This window comes from Acomys russatus, chromosome 6 (genome assembly GCF_903995435.1).
Source record: "Acomys russatus chromosome 6, mAcoRus1.1, whole genome shotgun sequence".
In the NCBI taxonomy this organism is placed as follows: Eukaryota; Metazoa; Chordata; class Mammalia; order Rodentia; family Muridae; genus Acomys; species Acomys russatus.
Genome location: NC_067142.1, coordinates 56,271,965 through 56,294,844, shown reverse-complemented (window position 1 = coordinate 56,294,844; position 22,880 = coordinate 56,271,965). Strand labels below are relative to the sequence as shown.

Sequence of the window (22,880 nt, the reverse complement as noted above, 5' to 3'; positions counted from 1 at the left end):
GCTGGTGGTGAGTCCCTTGCTGGTACCCTACCTAAACCCTGCATGGAGTGAGCACATCACGTGGTATCTGTATTCATTGCATAATTGTTGGGCTGTTCAGTTTCCTTCCTTCCTTCCTTCCTTCCTTCCTTCCTTCCTTCCTTCCTTCCTTCCTTCCTTCCTCCCTCTCTCTCTTCCTCCCTCCCTCCTTTCCTCCCTGCACTGCCCATCAAACCAAGCCCCTAGCCAGCCTCGTCTCCAGATTTCCATCTAAGTTGTTAGTTATCGTCGCATTTAACCTCCTAAAGCCCTGGCTTAGATCTGGAGTCCTACCTCCAAACTTTCGCATCTAAGACAAGGCAGTGATAGTCACAGAAACCATTGTACTTCTCTGTCCAGAGAGACCCAGAAAGGGGATGCGGCTGCATTAACCACAGAAGCTTCAGACATTTGACACACTACTCATTGCTGCCAGCTGTGACATCAGCAGGATGGGAATGAAACGCTCACACAACACAGAGCATTTTGGTGACGAGATGGTTCCTTTAGCCCTATAAACATGCAAAGCAAGAGCTCTGGGCGTCTGTTAGCTGTGTTCTTTCTACGGTGAAGAAGACTTAATTCAGCAGAAAACTCACCCCAACAGGTTTTTAAGTGCTGGCTTCATTATTGGACCCTTTAATTAGTGTATGAACGTGCAGGGCTGAGTTTTGAACAAGAGAAAACACCTTAGTGCTTAATAAAGTATCTTTGAAACAGCAAGATAAACTTCAGCCTCAGAAGAAACATCACGTGAGGCACGCCATGCATTCTTGTCTTGGCTGTGTGATCACAGTTTATTTTATTTTCCCATTAAATATTTGTTTTTGACTAATGAACTCGCTGAAGACCCTTTTTAAAGTATTGAAAAAGCTTTTTTTTTTTTTTTTTAAGAAAGGGACTCGTTCATTATTTCACTACACAGCAGGGACTTTGAAGTGTTTGATCAATGCTTTGTCATCCAGAGTGACTATATTGAGAGAAGGATGGGGGGGCAGGGCTTTCTGTTGCTGAAGGATATGGGGGGGTTCAGGGCTTTCTGTTGCTGAAGAATACGGGGGCAGGGCTTTCTATGTTGCTTCTTTTGAGGTGGGAGGGCAGTCTCTGGGACATGGAGGAGGACCCAGTCAATCTGATACTCTGAGGATGCAGGAAATCTGTGTTTAGAGGTGAAGGATATGCTCATATTAGCCCCATTGATAGACACGTTCTCATCACCAAAATGTGAAAGGCAAAATTTTGGGCTGGGTGGGTAACTGCGCATCACAAACTATGGCAAGATTCCATGGAGGTCCAGAAAGGACTATCAACAGTTCTGATTCTGGGCTGGCCTATCTGGGGTCAAATATCAGCGTTGTATTTAAAAGGTATAGGATCTTGGATGCGTTATCTCATTTCTATTGTACCGTACTTTCCTTGCCTGTAAAAAAAAAAAAAAAAAAATAGAGGTAGTAGTCTATAGAACAGAGGCTGTTGTGAGGGGAAAATTAAATACTGTTAAATAATGCATGCAATGTATTTAGGACAATGCTTGCCAAAAAGCCATGTAAATTTTTGATTTCCAAAAGTCTTCTCCTTTTAAAATGCATTCTATTAAGCCAAATTGCCTACATGCCATTTTTTTTATCTGTCTGTTAGTCTGTCTCCCTCCTTCCCTCCCTTCCTTCATTCTTTTGTGGTACTGAGGATTGAACCTGGGATCATATACATGCTAAGTAAATGCTCTGTAACTTAGCTATGTGATAGCCTTGTTTCCTGCCCTTTAAATCATATTATCAGTAGTTGTAAAGATTGAGTGAGATTCTGGATATACAAAAATACTTTGTGAGGGTCTATGAGGGTTTAGTACTGAAGGTCTCTTCTGCCACATGTGCTGGAGGTGTTGCTGAGGACAGGATCAGGGGAAGGAGAGAGGTTTTTTTTTTTTGTTTTGTTTTTCTTTTCTAGAAAATCACGAAGGAATTTGGAGTAAGAAGCAGCCTGATGTCTCTATTTGGTGCATTTAGTTGGTCCATATGGACCACGGATTTGGGTTGATGCTTCTATGATAACTGCAGTGATAGGGATTTCCTGGCAGGGCCTTGAGGAAGGGGAAGGAAGAGAAAGGAAGTTGAATGTTTCTATAGGTTCTTTGCAAGCCAAGGCTCAGCAGCAGTGCTGATGAGACAGGTGTCACACAGGGAGAAGAAGGCATCAAAGTGACTCCAAGTCCCTCACCTGTGGTGAAGACAGTGGAGGTGAGGCTGCTCCGTGTGGCATCCTGGGCTGCCTGCAGGAGCACTGTGTAGTCTGTGTTCTCCGACAGGCCCTCCAGTCGGATCCAGGTGTCCTCAGCATCCACAATCAGCTCCTGCAGAGAGCCAGAGTAAAGGAGGAGGGTGGAGGGAACAGCCAACTTGCAACATGGGACAGGTGGGAAGCTGGGTCAGCAATGCTGTCCTCTCCAACTGCCCAGAGGCAGGGAGGGCAGCTCCCATGCGAGGTTTAGACCAGCTCCTATCTCACAAATGCACACGGGATAAATTTAGGTACCAGGATTATTGAACCAGTCGCTTCTGACTGCACTGGGCTTGTTGTAGAGTAGAAGGAGCCGAGGAAGCAGAATCCTAGGCCTCCCTACCACCACCAAATAGAACCGTTTTAGTATGTTTGTCCTCTAGATTTGACTTCTGCATATGACTTTCTCTTTTAAAAAGGATCCCACAGCAAGGGAAGATTTGCTAACTAGCACTCTAGAGGATTGTTTAGACCGATGACATAAAACCACAATTTATCTCCATACTGTAGGCTATATAGATGCTGCTGCTATAATGCTTATCAAGGCATAAAAGCCTCTCAGGTTTACTATCTGGCTTGTGTTCGTTTGGCCCTGTGAGTGAGAAATCATTCTGATAGCACTGATAATACCAGAAACCCCACCACACCTAGTGATGCTGCAAGGTAGACTGCCCTCAGTGTGGGTAGAGAGCAATAGCAAAGCCTCAACTTGGATATTTACTGGCTTGCAAACCTGGGCCCTCTCCTTAATGGCAAGCTGTGTGTCCAGGATCTGAAGCCTCCCTGGTTGCCTGTGAATTGATCCCTTCTCCATCCCGGCAATTTCTGTGTGTCATTCCACTGGTCAGCTTACACATGGAAGAAATGGGTTTCCCCCCTTTACATCCAATTCTTACCTTGCGGCTTCCGTCTGTGGACTTGTATGTCAAGACATAGTTTTCGATCGCTGCTCTGGGCGGCTGCCAGGAGATCAGTGCGCTTTGCCTGGTGACTTCACTGGCTGTCAGGTTGGCAGGAGGGTCCAGGACTGCCAAGAAGAGAAAAATACAGGGGCGTCCTTACCTCTCCAGCGCTTCCTTGTTTCATTTTAGGCATGGTAATCTCGTTCACAGAGCAGCTCGCATGCTGGCTCTAGTTCTCGCTTGGATGGGTGCATAAAAGGTGCTATTATCCTCCTTCGAAGCTGCGCCCCCCCAAGCCAAACATGCTAGATCATGGCATATTGCAATATAATTCTTTATGCTTAAGGCCCTTAGAACTGGTTATTATTTAACCACTGTCTGCTTGAATTTGAAGCAGTCTTGTATCTTAACTCGTTTTAATGTTCCTCTGGTCACGATTTCACCCAGAAGCTCCCCACTGCCATACCTGGATTTCTAATATTGCTCAGCACTTCTTGTACCAGATACAGTTTTAGTACCAGACCTTCTTTCTTGTCTGGCTCTGCTATTGTCACATAGATCTCGGGTGTGGAAACCAAAGTGCTCATTAGTGGACCGATACAGGGACCACATTCAGCTGAACATGTTCAGATCACCGAAATCTGTAGCTCAGTATCTACTCCATTTATAAGAAAGCATCATGATTAGGTCCCACATAATCCTCCATGGAGGCCAGCCGTGCAGGAGCCTGTACTCACGGGTGGAGAAGTTGGTGGCGATGGTGCCACTCACAAGAGGGCCACTGGTGGCGTACATGGTAACTGTATAGTGGGTGCTAGGAAGCAGGTCAACGAGCTGGAATTCTTCGCTGACTCCATCAACCAGGATAGTCTCTCCAGCAACTGAAATTGGATACATACATAAGGAAAGAGCTACCACGTCTAAAGGCGGTCCACCTGGATTTGGTACCAGAGACTTCTGGGAAAACCACACAGGGTGGAATTTATCACTCTACACGAGGATCCTCTTTTATCTTTTCTTTTTATTCTTCAGAAAATGTATTCTGTATATGGAGGCTGACTAGTGTCCCTACTTTCTCCTCAGGCCTCTGTGATCAGAGTATGAGGGGTCCTTGCTCATCTGGCTGTTTCCTTCTGTCCACTCTTCTCCATCAAGTGTTCCCTCCCCGAGACGGAAAATTCAGCCTACTTCTCATTACATTTATATGACAGTTCTAAAGTTCCCATAGTCATAACTGCTTCTCCCTGGACCAGAAAGTTTGTCAGGATCTTTGCTGAAATGTAAAGCTTGAGAGAGAACTGAGAACAGGGATTGGTATCACCGATGACTACGATAAGCAGGGTCAGTCTGATTCCTCCACGCCTTAGGACAGCAATGTATCATTGCTATTGCGTGCTGAATTTACAAATAATCAGTGACTTTATCACCACCCCTTCGGTTGATTATTTTGTCCCATGAGCAGAATTTTGCCTTTATTTCTGTCATCTTTTGCCTTGGTTGAATTTTGGACCATAGTTTCAGTTCATTAAAAATATTTTTAATGTGGATTCAATCAATCACAGTTTTGTTTTATATACAAATTTTGTAAGCATGTCTTCTTGGGACTCATTCAAGCTGTTAGTAAAACTGTTCATTAGATCAGAGCCAAGCCCTCTTTTAGACAATTGGAATATTCCTGAATCATTCAGCGTTTAACAAAGTTTATTAGGCACATCTCCAAACTAGGTCAGACCTGATGTTTCCAGTTTGCTGGGATCTAAGGCAAATGTGACAAGATATCTGAGGATGTTAACACAATCTAAAACTCTTTGGGAGAGTATATAATGACTATATTTTTGCTATCCTACCTTGTGATATCGTGCCATCCATGACTGTTCTAGTGTACTAACCCATGGCAGTTCCCAAATGCTCATCTCTCTCCAAATGCAGAGAGGTTACAAGTTTTCCTTAGAATTTTGGCGTTTTTACTTTTTCTCAGATTTTTCTCTCTTTCCCCCCTCATTGTCCCAGTTCTAAGTTAGGGTGCCCCGTTGGGTGTGCCTCACTATGCTCTGCCTTTCATATTTCATGCCCCAGTTCATGCCAAGCTGTATCTCCTTCTCTGCCTCATCACCAGAAGTGAGTCCCACGAAGGTAAAAACTCATGCTTTGCTTTCTGAATTTCTCTAGGTTTAGCGAGGACATGGCCCATGGGAGGTTATCAAAAGCAGCTGCCGAATGAACGGGTGTGGATGGAAAGGATGGAGCTCTGTACCTTGGCACTGTGAGCAGGTGTGCATGGCTGCCTTAGGGGAACCAGCGAAACTTTGTCAAAAAAAAAAAAAAAAAATATATATATATGGCTGCAGCTAAGACCCAAAAGACAGGGTCTTTTCTAGGTTGACTCTTGGGAGAGAATTTCCTGGTGGAGAAAATGGCACATGGGAAATGCATAGAAGCTCTCAAGGCTTAAAAAAAAGCGTAACAAGGAATGCTGATTTGAGACATGCTGGATCACGATATACACACAGAGGGACAATAGGAGTTGAGATGGGCTGTGCAAGAACACTGAGGGGTTAGGATGTGTCCATAGTATTCTTCTTTCAGGAGGATTGTGCAATCAGCTATGCTCCTATCAATCCAAACTCATGGTTTATCAATGTACTTTTCCTTCCTAAGTAAAGATAAAATGATATTCAGTTTTCTAATGCCTATCTGAAATCCAAATGTGCTAACAGAGTTGCAAAACCAAACCAAACCAAAATCAACAAGGAGGCTTTGTGAACCTGCCGGTACATAGTCATGACTAATGCCTTTTCCATTTTGTTTGATAGCCTCTGTTAGTTTTCATTTCTCCAAACTTTTGATGATATGTTTTTCTTTGTGGCTTGCGGAATTGGCTTTCTCTTCCATCTCTGAAAGTTAAGACGTCTGCCTGCCTTCTGTTCTCTGGTATCTTTGTTCCCCAGATCCCTGAATATAACCCACACAAAAAATTCTGTGATCACATGTTTAATTTTGGCCAAGAAACAATCCCCCTAAGCCTAGATATTTGGAATATGCTTCTGTTTTGCTTTAAGCATCTCTATTCAACTTCAATAGTGTAAGGCAGATGAGCCTGCTGAGAACTGCACTGATATTCAGATCGTTGCATTGATTCAAACTTTGGGGCTGGATGTGGGTAGGGAAGACCAGTACAACAGAAACATTGCTTAACGGTCCTAAATCTGTGCTCACCTGTGATCTGCTCCAAGTTTGATCCTATGACGTTAGTAGTTTTCCTGCTTTGGAAATATCTAGAAAATTCTTCTTTCTTATCTGTAGCCCTTTGGTGAAAATCTTCACCCACTTTTGAGTTGTGTCTTTAGTGTTAGCTGTGATTTTACGTTTGTTCTTGGAGGCTCAATTTCCTTGAAACTTTCAGACTGAGCTTTTGCGATTCTCATCATCAGTTGTTTAGAGGAGTTGAGCGATAGCTTTAGGTCTTTATAGAGTTCAGGGGCTATATAACTTCCCCAACCTAAGGTAATTTCTGGTTTGATTTTTCAGATGGGGAAAAAAAATGAATCACTCCTTCACTTCCATGCTGGTTCCAGCTCCCACCACCCCAACCTACAGACACTCACTTGCAAAGTGTGTGAGGACAATGACATAGTTCTCCACTTCACCCAAGGGTGCTCGCCACTGCAGCAGGGCTTCTGTGGGGGTGATGTTGGTAGCAATCAGACCCACGGGGCTATCCATGGCTACAAAAGAACAGGTTAAAGAAAGCTGAACTGCAGGTACCACAAAACATCAGAATTTTCCCATGTGGTGCACGTATGTCACTGTGCTGGAATGAAGACTGATTGTTTTTCTACCTATTAGGTTCCATTGATCCCTTTCTTTCCTTCTGTCTTTCAAAATATCAGCTTTCCTCACAATTGTCCTAAGTACTTCTTTTAAATTAATTCATTAACTTATTTTGTGTAGAATTCTTTGACGGGTTCAATGGGAAGTGGAAAATTCAAAATACTCTGTTGTATTGTAGATATGCCAATGTAAATGGCATGAAGAACCTATAGGAAAAAAAATGTATGATTCTTTAGTTACTGAGATAATCCTACTTTCTGGCCCACACGTTGTATCACACATGCAAGCTTGAGCTTTGCAGAAATATCTCTGCTTGGGAACTTCAGGAAATATGGTGCAAGTGCAGGAGCCCCGGCACCAATAACTTGGCCCACAGAGTCATTTCCATTTTCTGAATTCTTACAGCACCACTCACATGCTTCCCTGTGGGCTGTGTTTGGGGCATCCTTTTTTGTTGCATAGAGAGACAAGGAGATTTGTACAAGTTTGGGGAAACCAAGATTGCCTGGCAAGGGAAGAAAGCTTGCTGGTGAATAGATTATGATTTTACTCGCCCATGCTGTAACTCTTAGATTTACTTATGTGCTTCCTTTTCGTAAAGTTGGAATTTATTTATAACATGGATGTTATTACAACAGTTTGAGATTTAGCTCATCCTGAGTTATATAATTCGTATTTGGGAACCAGGATCCACTGTTGGTCTATGCTTGTTCTTTAATTAAGTCAGCAGTATTTGGTGATTTTCTTTTCTCTAGCTCCTCTTTTTGCTTATATTCCTCATCCCAAAGTAACAATAATTAAAAAAAAATACCCTTTGCCATGTAATGTTTTGGACTTTATCTATAATCTGTGCTTTCAAAAAATGTCTTCAAATTCAGCTCTTATTAGAGTATGGTTGGTGGTTTCTGGGGTGTGTATGGACTCTTGGGGGAGTTCTCAGTTCCACACATTTTAATATTATTGTGATGACTTTAAAACAACAAATGAAGACACTTATAACACACCATAGTTGCTGAAAGTCATCAGAACTATTCTGGCTGACTTGTAGGGCAGCAGAGCGTCTTGGTGTGCTGCTGAATTTCTGCTTTTGAGATGTCTGCTGCCTGAGGCTGAGAATCCCGGGAGTTAGCTTTTGGCCTGAATCACAGCACTCTTGGCAACAAGATGTTCTTGAAATCCATTTTGTGATTTTTCAATGACAGAATGTGGCAGAATTTTCAGGAAGGCAGGAAAGGGCTCTCTTGGCTCAATGGGCATTATATTTATTAACCAGATGCTTTAATGATCACAGATAAATAGAGCCATTAGAGCCAGACTGACAAAACACAGCTAGTGCATCTACCCTCACAGAACCAGAGGGAAGGACACTAGGAGAGGTTAGAAATACCCTGTGCTGTCCTGTGAAAGGTACTTTTTTATGCTTCTGAAAGATGTTTTTGCCACGGTGTGAAGAGTTGCTGTTTTGGCTCCTGTGAGAATATCTACAAAGCAGCGAGGAATTCTTAGTCACATCTCCCTCCTTCCAGAAACACCATCTCCAGGGAATTTGAGCAGCATTTGGAAATCCAGGTGCTCTCTTAATGAGGCAGGCTGGATGTTTTCCTATGTGTAGTGGAAACTATGGTTTAACTAGAAGGTCTGCTCTCGAGGTTGAGGATAGAAACTAGTGGTTGTGCCTTCTAGTGACATCTATAGGAAATCTTTGCTAATTCTACAAGGTACACTTGCTTAAGGACCAGAGCGGGAAGGCTCGTGAAGCTGCTGAAATGAGAGTCCTATCTTTGGCCTTATCCAAAGAGCTGGTTTTCTGAAGAAGGCGTGGAAGGGGGAATTTCTCTTCTCCACCTCCCGTATTTCAAGCTCGTCTTTCTTCACCACCTCCCTTCCTTTTAGAGCTCCTTCTGTGAAGGGACTTGAGGACACAGAGGACATTCAAATCCAATTAGACGGCTGATAGGAGAAGCAGGACTACATGGTGTTTCTGCTGGCAGCTAGGGATGCTACGAGGGCTCAACCTCACCTCCACTACCTATGAGCAGGTGAAGGATTTGGGGGCCTTTTCCCTGGAGCAAAGGCCACAAAGCTATTGGGTGACCATGTATGATGAATAATCCCACCCCCCAGTTTCTCATAACTCAAATAACATCTCTTTCTGAGGTTCACTGACTCCCTCCACCGCCCCGCCCCACCCCAAGTCTTAAAGAGATCCTATGTTTCAAATGTTCAGGGTGGGATCTGTCTCTGTCATGTATCTTTGAAAGGGTACTCTTCACAGTGGAAGTTCCAGGAGAATTCCTAACCTGAACCAGCAAGACTCCCCAAATGTGACTCACTAAACTCCTATTATTAGACAGAACAGTCTGTGGGGAAAGAAACCACAAATTGTCCTGCAGGACACAGTGAGTCACAGGAGCCAAGGAATGGCATCTCAGGCCCTGGAACCAGTCAGTATCCACTGTATGTGCTGGAATGATTTCACCCTGCTTCCCGTGCTTGTGTCAAGCCCACTGCTCATGTCCTGACCTGGCACTCAACAAGGGAGCCATGTTTACCCGTGTGCACCAGGGTGCAGATGCGCTCACTCTCCTCCCTGCCCCGCACGCTGTTGAGGCTTATTTCATATTCAGTAGCTGGATACAGCCTGGAGATGATGAACTCTGTTACAGTGCTGGGTACCACGGAACTGTCCAGCCGTCCCACTGAGGAAGAACAAAGCCCATCATTAAAAGTTCAATAGCTCTCTCATCAGTAGGCCCATGGCTCAGTGTACACTGGGACAGTGGGTCATGAAGCACAGATGGATGTGGGATCAGCACGCAATAGGGAAGGGAGGGCAGCTAAATGACTCATAAAATGGTAATGGTGGGGCTTGAATAAATCTTATATGCTGGCCTCACGCTTTCATTTTATGGGCTTTTGAGAACAAAAGCAAACAAACTATGTATTGTGTAGGTTTCTGTCAGACTGGTATTCTCTGAGGTGACCATATCAAGGTATTATAATGGGCAGAGCTGCAAAAAGTGATCTATGCAGCCCAGAGAAAGGTAGCCTGGAAACTGTCCTGTCCCTGGCTGGAAGTGAGCATTCCCTCCACTTTGTTAACAGTGCCTCATGCACCAGCTAGAACTGGCAGTATGCAGGCAAGGTCTCAGCCAGCTTCTCTGACTCATACATTGGCTACAGTGGCAGAATTAGGATCACATCACTGTGGTTCCCTCCAGGGCTCCATCTGGCTCTGCTGGGTCATTGTCCATATCCTGGATTCTAGTCTTAGACTTTATGCTCAGGATAGTGTATGCAGCCCTGGCTCTTGGCAACGTCTCCTAGAGTTCACTGTTACTCATTGTGCAGCCTAGCTAATGGTGTCCAGTTGCTTCTACTGGTTTGAGAGGAGTTGGTGAATTCTTGGTTTCTCTGTTGTTCTTCATGGACATACTCTCATATTGAGAGAATATGCTACACAGAGGGGTCAATGCCCTGTAGTTGTGATAGTGCCTCCATAGTCATCTCTACCCAGCTTCAAATATCATTTATGTTTGAGAAATAAAATAATATCATTACCTTGTGTGGGTCGATATGATACTCGGTAGTAATCAAACGGTGCAACAGGAGGGCTCCAGGAAACCGTCAGTGAATCCTTAGTCACATTGCTAATGGTGATGTTTTTGGGGGGATCAATTCCTACAAAGGTCAGGGAGTTGGGGAGAAAAGACAGAAGCACAGTTTGAAAATTGAATATCTGTTCCTAGGTATTGTTGTTGTTGATCCATTAGTGTCCCATAGGCAGAATAATTAATTGGGCATCCCTAGGATGATGGGCAGTGTGATGTCACTGTAACACTGTAGCTATGGCCAAAGCCAGTTGTGAACATTCTAACAACAGGAAACTAAGTTGGCAAGAACTGTGCTTCTGTGCAACAATTACTACCTAGCTAGACCAACTAGAAACTTCCTTTTAAGTCCATGTATTTTGTTTCAAATAGAGAATTACGTAGTTATCTTCTCTAAGGGAAACTTCTTTTAGAAACACTCAACTTGGTTGAAGAGAGGGAATAGGACAGAGCCTACCATAGATGTCCTTTGAAAGACTCTACCCAGCAAGGGATTGTAGCAGATTCTGAGACTCAAAGCCAAACTTTAGGCAGAGCACAATGAGTCTCATAGAAGAGTGGGGATGGAAGATGGGCTAGAAGGACCCAACGGGATAGGAGCTCCACAAGGAGACCAATGGAGCCAATAAATCTGGGCCCAGGGGGACCTGTAGAGATGGATGTACCAAGGACCATACATAGAAGAGAACTAGACCTCCTGTTCAGATGTAGTCGATAGGTAGATCATTCTCCATGTGGGTCCCCTAATATGGGGATCAAAGGCTACCTCTTACATAGACTCTGGTGCTCACTCATTAGCACCAAGAAGATGCAGGCAGTCCTGATAAGACTTGATAGGCTGGGGTCAGTTGGTAGGGGAGAAAGGAGGGGGAAGAGGGAAGTAGGTTGGGACCGGGAGGCAACCAAGGAGGGGGCATAATTGGAATGTAAAGTGAATAAATAGAAATAACTAAATAAATTTATGTATAAAAAGACTCAACTCCACTACTGTCCCTTAGTTTTTAGCAGCCACCTTTGGTTTATTTTGGGGAAACTGGCTATTAACTGTGGAGAGATTTTAGAGCACAAATTTCAAACAAAAATCTTTGCTAAGTTATATTTTGTTTATGGTGCATACTTAAATTGTGGGGTTGAGTCAGTTGATTGTTTCGTGTACTTTTCCAGCTGTGAGTTCTTGTCAGTATGTAGGGAACTACCTAAACACAGGTATGCATGGGTCATATTTGGGATTGCGTTTGCAAATGATCAAGTGCAAATGACCCAATTCATCTCAGAGTGCTATGTTTTCCAAACAATGTGCAAACCAACTCTAGCCTCTGAGTGCCAGGTCACTATATGATTCATGCTAGCTCTGTGTTGGTTCTGAGAAAGAATATAGAGATGGCTCTCCAGAATAAAAACCTCATCTTTTCATCCAGAAGAATTTCCCTGGAGACAAGCTTTTTTCCAGGGCTTTTTTTCTAGACTGGTAGATCTAGAACCAATGCATTCAAGACTTGAGCTCTCAAACATTGGGTCTCTCCTATTTTTCAAATGGGAATTTCTCATCATATGTCTCTTATGCATCCCTGGCAGAAGTAGCTGCTTGAAATTAATTCACATTAGCCATGGACTCAGTGTGCTATTTGTTGAATGTTTCTCTTTTCAGATTGCATTGCTTTGTTAAAGGCTGCAGCGAGAACCCACTTCACCGACTTTTACATCCTCACCTGTAGTGATGGAACCCACTATGGGCTCAGAGGTTACTGTCCCATGGACAGCTACAAGGTTCACTATATATTCAGTGGCTGGCTGTAGACCCATCAGGACAGCATGCCTCTTGGTGGCATCCAAGCGGACCTCCATCATCTCCTCCTCCTCATCCCTGGGGCTGTAGTTCAGAATGAGTCTGTCTGCTGGGGGAGATGGGTCACTCCAGGTGATGTTGACACTGGAGGAGGTCACATGAGAGAAGTGCAAATGGGAGATAGGGCGGAAGCCTGCAAAATAGAGCAGATTGGTAACAGGCCGTTGGACAGAAGAGATCCTTGACTTCCTTCTATGCTAACAAGGGCTACACTTTCACCTGCTGGCTGACAGTCCTACCTCCTCACACTCCAGTCTGGCCTAATCTACTCTTTCCAAGCCATATACCGAACAGTCAAGTCTTATACAATTAGAATATCTGTGAAATATTCGTAATAGTGATCCAGGATTTAAAGACTTCTAACTTGGAAATGTGTGACCTAGAACTTTAGTGTTCTCACTGATTGAATGCAGGAAGAGCAAGATAGACAGATTGACTCCTGTGTTTAGCCTGTAAAAAATCCTACATAAAATTTCATATCCTAGCTCACGCCTTCTCTTTACTCCCAAACACTTTTGTTTTCATGCATATGTTAGTTTTTTCCTCTTTCCCCCTACATATCTCTTTTAGTTTTCTCTTTTGGAAGCTTGGGTCATCTGAAATATTTCTCACTTTAAGATCTATTTATTCCCGAGTATCACTGAGATGTCTGCTCCCCTGGTACCTGTGAAGGCATCCACCGTGGACTCCAGGCTCTGCTGTCGACCCCTCTCAGCAGTGATGGAGATGATGTATTCTGCTCCAGGCTCTAGATCTGTCAGTGTATGTGAAGTCCTGTCCCTAGGCACAGTGACTTCTGAAGAGATCCCAGAAGATGGGGTAAAAGTAATTCGGTAGTGATCAATGGGACCACTGGCCTTGGTCCAGATGAGAGAGATAGAGGTCTCTGAGGACGCTGTTACCATGAGATCTTGGGGACTGTCAAGTTCTGTGGATTAAAATAAGTTACAGGCATTCATTCATTCATTTTTTTTCATTGTCTTGTTAGACTAGACATGTCTTGAACTCATTATGTATGCAAGGGTGACATTGAAGATCCCCTCGCCTCTGTTTTCCAAGTGTGACATTACAGGCATGTACCATGTCACTTGGCCATTGGCCTCTTTCACACTGACTCCTTAGGATAGCCATCAGTTTTTGGACTACCCTGTGTGTCTCTAGGCTGGCAGTGTGTCATGAGCCTGTTGGCCACGAGCTTGTCATGGCTGATACTCTTCTTGCATTTTGTTAAGCAGCTTCCTTTTGAAAGAAGGCCAGTGATATGGTAAGCAGGTGGACAATCTGCAGGAAGGCGTTATTAGCAGCGACATCACTGGAATACACCCATCACTGGGATATATCTAGCTGCTGATACACTTGTTTTGCTCCTCCTCCCTCGGTAAACCAGTCAGGGAATAAGAGGAGCCAGTACCATGTAGATAAGGCGTTCATGGCAGCTGAGTTTCCCATCTTCCCCTCCCTTACTTGGAAATTATATGGCTTATCCTAACCACATGTGTACAGGTCTGAGGACTAATGGGGACTCTTGTTAATATGTGCCCTCAAGCAGTTTGTTTATGCTAGGTTGAACCTTAGGGACAGGCATTGATCCAACACCCACCCACCTCCAATCCCTGCCCAGCCCAACATGCTTATATCTAAGCTTTCTAGAGTGACTTTGAAACTTCCCAAGGACTTAGAACACAAACGGTTGGATCCAGAGCAGTAAGAACTGTATGTGGACTTTTTCTGCTGCCCTGGGATTGTATATGATGTTTCCAAGTCTAGACCTTCATTCCAGTGGCCCTTTTGAGTGCTTCTGTGATGTAGACAGAGGTAGACACTCTACCTGCTATGACACAGTTTAGATAGAAATGCAGTCTGCTATGGCATCAGCCTGTTGGGGAGTTTTAACATCTGCTCTACACAGTCCTTCAGACTGTGGATGAAATACAGCTCCGTGGTGAATAGGTTGGGACTTTAGATGCCAGGTCAGGCATATGGTAGATGCTGTCACTGGGCAGTAGTTAATCAATGGGGTCTTGTTCACTGGGAGGGTTGCCCAGTGGCGATGCTGATAATGCAAGCCTTCACACCTCCTCAATCTTACATGCTTGCAGCCTAGTCATCTACATCGTTCTTCTACTCACCAGTCCTGGCATTCATGGTAGCGGGAATGCTTTGTTTTGAGTTCATGACCGCAGATATTCCAACTCCATATTCTGTACCTGGCACCAGGTCTGTATGTAGATGCAGAAACAAACATTATTCTGTGTGTGCACGCATGCACACATGTATGTACACACGGGTGTATGAAATGAGGAAGATTGAAAGGAGAGAAGAAAATGATCACAGATTCCTGTTCCAGTTTTGTTTAGTCCCCCTTCGGTTTGCTCCTAACTTTACCTATTAGGAAATCCCAATTTTGCTACTTTGGAAAATCCATATGAAACCAGTAGGATGAACTGGCCAATGCCGTGTGGTTTCTTGTTATGGGCCTCAGAAAGGCAGTGAGAGAGGCCATCTCTCTCAGTATCCTCGGGAAGAATGGTCATGTCTATAATGTTTGCCTGTGGATGTTGTGTCTCAGGTTGGCTAAAACAGAGATGTGGTTCCATGCTTAAACTGTGAGGTGTGAAGAGAATACAATCAATAGGGCAGTGTCGCCATGAGCCTGAAAGAGTTTCTTGACCGTGTGTATGAGGGCTATATTACATATTTTACAAATAGGTCCTGAGGATTTTGGGGTTAGTTCTAGAAGGCCATACTGTGTAGACTTTTCCTTTGAACATGGAACTGTCAGGCTTTTTAACATAGATTTGTGCAGAAGTCCAGTAATTGGGAAGCCACCCTCCCCCCAAGCAAGGCAGTAATTCAGTCCAGGGTATTTAAACTATGGATCAATTTACAGTGGTTTCTGGTGGACTCTGAGAGTTTGGAGGAAATTCAAATTTAAAGGGTATAAGTCTCACAGGAAATCCCTTGGGAGTTCATTAAGGAGGCTCACTGACAGGTTCCTAGTACATCTAGAATCCTCTGGAGTCTTTCTCTCCAGTGTTCCACATTCATTCTCAGATCAGCTGGATTGATTGATGTAATAGTTTCCTGTTGCTGCTGTGACAAATTACCACAATTTAGTAGCTCACAACAATACAAATGAGTAATCCTCTAACTCTGGAGGTCTGGAATCTAAGGTGGCTCAGCAAGATTGCTGATTCCTTCTGTCGGTCCCAAGGGAGGACCTTTTTCTTCCTCTTTTTAGCTTCTAGAGGCTGCATGCATTTCTTGCCCCCTGTTTCTTAATTTACCATCAAAGCCTGAAGTTTAACATTACCAGGCCCCTTTCTCTCCCGTTTATCTTGCATTCCATTGTCATATCTACTTTGACTTTGACCTCCTTGCATCCAATGTATAGGAGTCAAGGTCAGCAAGTTAGACCCACCTGGGTAGGGCAGAACAATTTCCCCATCTCAATATCTTTAACCATGTGAGCAAAGCCCTTTTATTCAAAACTACAGAAGGCGACATATTCACAAATGCTAGGGACTAGAATGTGGATATCTTTGGGGACCGTTATACTTCTACTGTAACTGGCTTCAAACTTATCCTCACTTATTAAGAATTATATTATAGAAAAACACAACCATCTAATTGCCACCCCTGGGGGCCTCCTCCAATGCTCAGGCCAGGTCCTTCCAGCAGGCTTATTATGAGGCCTGCCTGAACTCCTGAGAGTTGTGGATTGTAGGACTGTCTTGCATTTGTGTAACATTGTGCTTTTTAAGCACCAGTGTTCTTGGAGCTTCATCACAGTCCCATGAAGGTGGGTGGGCAGTCTGCTATCCATCCTTATTAATTGCCTGTGGCTGCTGTCATCAACTCCTACAAACTGGAGGCTTAACACAACAGAAACATTCTTTCACAGTCCAGATGTCAAGAACAGGGCCATACTGCTTCCAAGGGCTTTAAGGGATCCTGCCTTGCCCCTTCCTGGCTTCTGGTGGCAATTCTCTTTCCCTGGCTTGCAACAGTGTGGCTACAATCTCTGCCTGTTCTGTCTTGTGACATTCCTTCTCTTTGTGTGTTTCCTAATCTTAAAAGGACACCAGTCACCCTATGAGCATATACAGGGGGAGGAGGTCACAGTCATAGGGGAAGGGAGTAAGAAGAAAATAGGAGGGAGGGAGAAATGGGAGGATATAAAGGATGGGATAACAATTGAGATGTAATATGAATAAATTAATAAAATATATTTTAAAAAGGACACTAGTCATGCTGGATTAGAGTTTAAGATGAACCCATTTTAAATATTGTATTTAATTTTTATTTATATGCATTGGTGTGAGGGTGTCAGATCTTGGAGTTACAAAGGGTTGTGAGCTGCCACGTGGGTGCTGGGAATTGAACCTGGGTCCTTTGAAAGAGTAGGCAGTGCTCTCAACCATTGAGCCATCTCTCCAGCCCCCATGAACCCATTTTAAACTGGTCACATAACTACAGACCCTTTCCCCAAATACCATCATTCAACCTAGTGTAACATGTATAAATAAATGAGAAGTCGAGGCAATGGGAATGAATCTGTGACCAGTTTCTCCTGCCCTGGATACCTCTGGTCCTCTGGGCTAGTGTGGCTTCCCTAGGGTAACACAAATGATTTTTATAGGGAATGCATTGAGTAGCCGCTCAATAAGCAAAGGCTCTCCTTAACCATGGGGGATGTTGGATGGAAAGCAGAAGGTTCCAGCCTGTTCCTAGCTTTAGTTTACTCCGTGATTATAGCAGCATCCACCTGGCCTTACCCATCGGTCTCCCTGGAAGGAATAGCATTGAGCCCTATCTGGGCATCATTTCCCCACCTCACATCAGCTCGTCCCTTCTCTAACCCTTACTTGGTTCTCTCCCAAGGCTGCCAACCTAAGACGATGTAAAGTATGGAGTACGGTAGGCTCTGGAGTATGGTGTACATGTGATGTCCAGGCCTGGCTGTCTTCCACGTGTGTAACTTTGATTCCTTGACATCTTTAAACCTCGGTTTCTGTCGAATGGGGACAATAGGTTTAGATGTCAGAGGGTCACTGTAAGGACACAATCAATGTTCTGTGTACACTCCCTTGTCTATCTTGATTGTGGTTAATATTAAATTACCAAGTACTGAGAAGTATGGGAGGATTTTTTTTTAAAAAATATCTTTCCTGTAGGTGGTCCTATCATTATCAAAAAGTGCCTGGACAGGCCCATGTTGGTTTTAGGTATACTTTTTGTTGATTTGATGAAGCTTGGCCCCTGCCTCTAATGCAAATGAATGATCCAGGACATTAGTGAGGATTTCCCCCTGGCTGGTCTCAGTAACCGTCTCTAGACTGAGTGGGTGATTTCAATGCACACAGACGTATTTAAAACACACATCTATCACCATCAATGTATCTCCTGGTTGGAGAAATCAGGTTACCTTTGGGGCACAAAGGCAATGGATGGAGACCTTCACTTGCCTGTAATGAAGTTTGAAATTTTCCCAACATAGGCAAAGGGTGACAGATCAAGGGAGTAAGGCAGAAATTATATGTTGCCAAATGGATCTAGTATGTAATGTTTCCATCCAAGTTTCTTATTTATGAAGCTTAAATGAAACGTTCAATAATTTACAACAGAATTGCTTTCTCCCAGAAAATAGCTGAAGTCAAGGCACTCTTCCCAGGCTTTCTGTCTAGGGGACAGGGATGTGGACTCTCACAGGCCTGTGCCTGCTGCTCCCTTTGATTTTCAGCAGTGTTCTTCCTGCATTACAAGTGAATGGTCGCTCATTGCCAGCAGGTAAAGAGCAATTCTGGGGGAGAAGAAAATGTGTATCTGAAGCATATCTGGTGCACTTCTCTCTCAGCACACAGAGCCTACTGATGAATTTTTCACTTTAAAGACCCTATTGCTCTCTATCAACGCTCCCTTTTATTTTTCCACCCAACCCTTGCAAGTGGGAACATATAAAGGGCTTTGTTCCTTTTCTTAACAAAAGCTCAGAAATGCATCCCATAGGACATCACTGCTCTCCATCCCTTATAGAGAGTCCTTTGTTCAGCTTGAGGGCTGACACTTCCCTAAACTCTTTCACTATATACCCATTCTTCTCTGAATCCCTAAAGCACACGGCTCATCCACTCTGCAGGTATTACCAAGGGTCCCCTTTGTGTTAGCCACAGGCTGTGGGGCCGTGGATACGAAGTGACATGACAAGACACCACCTTGTCCTTTTGAGGGTCACAAATGCATCTATCCTGGAAAAGTAAATTAATTACTTATTGAGTGCCTGTGCTATGCCAAACACTGAGTTGCAAGTAATAGGTGATATATAAAAATAATAAAAAGAAAGGAGAAAAAGAAGAAAGACAAGGTTAAAACAAGGACTTTGAGTGTGGTGGTGAAGAGGACAGTGCTATTGCATCTTTTATACGGACCCACTCGTGGCCTTATTAACTCCCATGCAGTTCGGCTCATGAACAAATATGGGCTCAGAGAAGTCTAACTCTTGAACACAAACCTAGCACAGGACAAAGCTAGGTTTAGAACCCAATTCTTGTGCTTTCTGGTATCTGTCCCTAAGAGTTATACAAGTTGGCTTTGGGGACTGGTGAGAACAAACTGGAATCTGAGAGTCATTTATGACAATGCTGTGTGCTGCTAACTAGAGTGGCTTCAGAGGGTGGACTCATCTTGGTCGTAGCAGACAGAGAAAGGGTGTGGGCTGGGCCTTGAAATCTGGAGAAAGATAGTGGAAAAAGGAGAGTAGAGCCTTCCTGTGGCTAGGAGTGGGCATGGAAAGCGCCAGTGGGGTTGTGAAGGCTGGAGGGTAGTGGGCGTGAGCCAGCGTTCTCAGCTGTGCTTTAAGGACTGCATGATGGTAGAGTAACTTGCTTGCCCCTGCTAAGGAAACCTACACTTGCAGCTACTAGTGGGGAATCACGGAGGTGATGGAGGAGGCCCAAGGAGCTGTCATCTGTCAGCAAAAAACATCAGCAAGTCTATGGCGTTTGTAAGCTTGATTGGCTTTGGGTGGACATGAGTTACTGTAGACCTTTTCCATCCCTAAATGCCTGGGTCTATCTCCCACAACAAGCCTGTGAGGCTCCAGGCTGCCCGACGGGACCAGGGGCTTAGTTAGTCCCAGTTCACTGATTGCTTTCAGAGAAAGCGACAAAGTAAAAACCCTTCCCTTAAGGGGCGTCCAGTCATTGTCTTACTTAATTTTGACAGCATTGTCAAGTCATATCTGGCCAAATAATGTATGAAAACAAAACCAGACGCCGTGTCCCAGCACAGCGGAATTCCTCAGTGGTAGAATTCTGAGGCAGAGATGTCACAGGTGGAGAGAGGCCTGGAGGTAGAGGACCTTCTGTATGTCCTGAAATCACACCTCTTGGGCACTGGCCTGCTTTTTAGCTAGATGGAGAGCCAAGCTCCCTGGCATCGCCCTCCCATATTGAGTCAGGCTTTCAAGGACCTCACTCTGCCTCAGGGGATATAGATGAGGTTAAAATGCTCCATCTTGACCTTAAAGCCATATTTAAAAAGAGAATAACAGTAAGCAGCATTCCATCAGATGAAACTTCCTTGTTGCCAGTGACGTTAATGGGAGCATGGCTCTCACCCCGGTCTTATAGTGATACCCGACTTCTGGTTCTCTGCTGTAAATAAGTGCTCCCTTTTGAAGGAGCCAAGGAAGAAGCAGGCATTCTGATCTCTCTTCTTCTGGCATCTCTTGCCCTGGACTTCTCGCACACGTTAAGTGGTCCGGATCTACAGTTCTCTGTGGAAGGAGGTGTGTGCTTCTGTTTCTGCAGCATATTCCATACCTTTTGGTTCCCTGACAGGTCACACTCTTTAAAGGGTGCTTTACCAAAGTGGCCACTTGGGGTCACTATGACCTTGCCCAAAGGAGTCTGAACTTTGTCTGGTCCAGGCCCCTAGAACCTTAGCCCATACCTCTCCCAATCAGAAGTGTCCAAGGCCTAGCACTGATGCTGGTGTTTGTACCAGCACTGCAGTGGGATGCAGTCAGGGTGGAGTGGACATAAATGCCCTGGTCAGTGTTGATTGATAGCCGTCCTCCCTTTGAAGTCTCATATTCCTTCATGGGAAGTCTCCCCGTGAGTAGTATATCTGCATATACTCTTGGAGAGCCTACTTTCCCATCTCTGGACCCACATCTGGTCCCCAAGAAAGAAATGATGGGGTAAGTAGATGTCCCCCATCCAATATTTCTCACCAGTCAGAAGCTGTGAAGGAGGCTAGCCATACCAATGGGGCATGCTTGCAGATGCCAGCTATATGTGTGCGCACATGTATGAATGTAAATGTGTGTTTGTGTATATATGTGCATATGTAGCATGAGTGTGTATGTGAGCCTATGTAGTTGTGTGTTATTTGTGTATATGAAGGTATGTGAGTGCAGATGGTGTGCCAATGGTATGTGAAGATACACATGTGAGTGTGTAACTGTGTGTACTTGTGTGAGCATGTGAGTTTGGATGTCTATGTATTGGTGAATGTTACTGCAGTTGAGAGTCTGAATGTGTAAGTGTGTATGTATACATATAAGCATCTGTGAGTGTTGCTGCTTGTGAGTATGAGTGTGAGTATATGCACAGTTATGTGAGTTCATCTGTGTATGTGTGGCATGTATGTGTATATTTGCATTTGAGTGTGTGTGAACACATATATGCATATGTGAGTTGTGGCATGTGTGGCTGGGTGTAACTCTACCTTTCCTACAGCTTATGTTATGGCACAATGTCTATAGGCTCTAGGTCTTCCTTATTGATAGATGCTCTGATTATCAGCTTGCCAATTGTAGATCGAAGTACAGGTATGGGGAAGCAGCTGACTAGGAAATAAATTGTGGGAAACCATGGAGACTAGCCCCTTTCACTTTGTCTCCTGGTCATAGGTATCCTCAAATGTCCAGGAGGAAGAGAGAAGGCTGGGGAGGATGTACAGATGGTCAGGAGCTTATTTCTTTGTGGCTGAGCGTGCATTTCTGGCCCTTCTGAGGATAGGGCAGAGAAGTCACCTCAGACACAATGATCAGAGCACTGATGATGATGGTGGTGGTGGTATTGTTGCATAGTCTCTACCAGGAAGATAGTCCTTTGACCTCATTCAGTTCAAAACCTAGAATCTCCTTCTGTTCCTCCCTTTACGAGGAGTCCTCCATATGGCTCACTGTCAGGGAGCAGAATTATGCCATCAGCCTTTGTTTTCATAGTACCAGGTTCTAGCCTGGAGGGGCCTTGACGCACTTGTAAATCCGTGGTGCTTTGGGACCCTGTGGAGGCTCCAGGCATGGAACAGTGACCAAGCAGACACCACAGAAACTCAGAGGCTGAGCTAAAAGAAATCTTAACATTTAAGATGCAGAAGCCACCCAAGCAAAGGAAAGCAAAAACCACTGCAGACACAGAGTCTGTTGTTTGGAAACAAATTTGTGCCCCAGATGGAATTCTTTGGGCATTGTTTTACAGAGAGTAATGTGGTAACGTCTGGGATTCTAGACCTGTGTCAAAATTTTGCATTGTAAAGAACAAAGCTTGTGGAAGAGGACTGGTTGGTGTGTGCTTGCTGTGGGCCTTTTAAATGACTCAGAATCCCCAAAGCCAAGAAGGGCCTATGTTTCACTGCAAGAGTCAATGGTAGCCTCAGAGACAAGAGCTTCTGTCAAGAATAGTAAGTACAGGAACCACTGCCTCTAATTGTACTAATTGCCTGTGAAAGTAAAGGTCTAAAGGTGTGCCATAGAAAGACGGGGCTGCAATTGGTCTAGGGCTGAACATTGTGGAGGGCAAAAGTGAAAATCCAATGGCTAACGTGCTGTCAGTGTGTCCCAGGCTCCAACTTCAGCACTTACACATGATGGTACATATGGCTTTATTTAGTCCTCTTGACAGCTCTGTGGTAGACAGTGAGAAACCGATGCACAGAAAACGTAGGAGACCTGGTCAAAGAGCAAACTTGTGAAGCTGAACGCCTTAACTCTTAGTGGGTGACATCAAAATCCATGCTCTAAAGGAGTGCTTTCTGTCTGCCACTGCGTGTGTCCATGGGTCTACAAACTTCCTAAAGCTCTGTAGGTGGTGACTCAGTGGGTCAGGCAGAAGGGGCCTCTAACATTTCCCCAGTGACACCTCTGCTACTGGGGCCCACATTCACTTAGGGTTGGTCAAAAGAGGTCAACCTAAATGAGCCATCAGTGGACAGACCTCTGCATCCCCTTTCTCCTCCACTATCATCACCTACTTACAGTCCCCTGTTGGCAGCCCAACCTCAAACTCATTAAATATGACTCTCTGTAAGAGCCAGAGGGGCCAGGGGATACCAAGATAACAAGGCCTTCTAAACCAACATGATCAAAGCTCATATGAACTCACA

At 44.4% G+C, this 22,880-nt stretch overlaps 1 protein-coding gene across 2 annotated transcripts in view; it reads right to left on the bottom strand.

The window, feature by feature from the left end:
• The window catches only part of Tnr (tenascin R), a 189,889-nt gene that overhangs the window by 24,053 nt on the left and 142,956 nt on the right, over window positions 1–22,880 (bottom strand). For both annotated transcript variants that reach the window (XM_051147658.1, XM_051147659.1), the window contains 9 exons: window positions 14,615–14,704; window positions 13,150–13,413; window positions 12,349–12,618; window positions 10,590–10,709; window positions 9,581–9,727; window positions 6,803–6,922; window positions 3,935–4,078; window positions 3,192–3,322; window positions 2,236–2,368 (listed from right to left, as the gene is read on the bottom strand). In XM_051147658.1, the coding sequence (XP_051003615.1) occupies window positions 2,236–2,368; window positions 3,192–3,322; window positions 3,935–4,078; window positions 6,803–6,922; window positions 9,581–9,727; window positions 10,590–10,709; window positions 12,349–12,618; window positions 13,150–13,413; window positions 14,615–14,704 (1,419 nt within the window). The remainder of the gene's footprint in view (window positions 1–2,235; window positions 2,369–3,191; window positions 3,323–3,934; window positions 4,079–6,802; window positions 6,923–9,580; window positions 9,728–10,589; window positions 10,710–12,348; window positions 12,619–13,149; window positions 13,414–14,614; window positions 14,705–22,880) is intronic.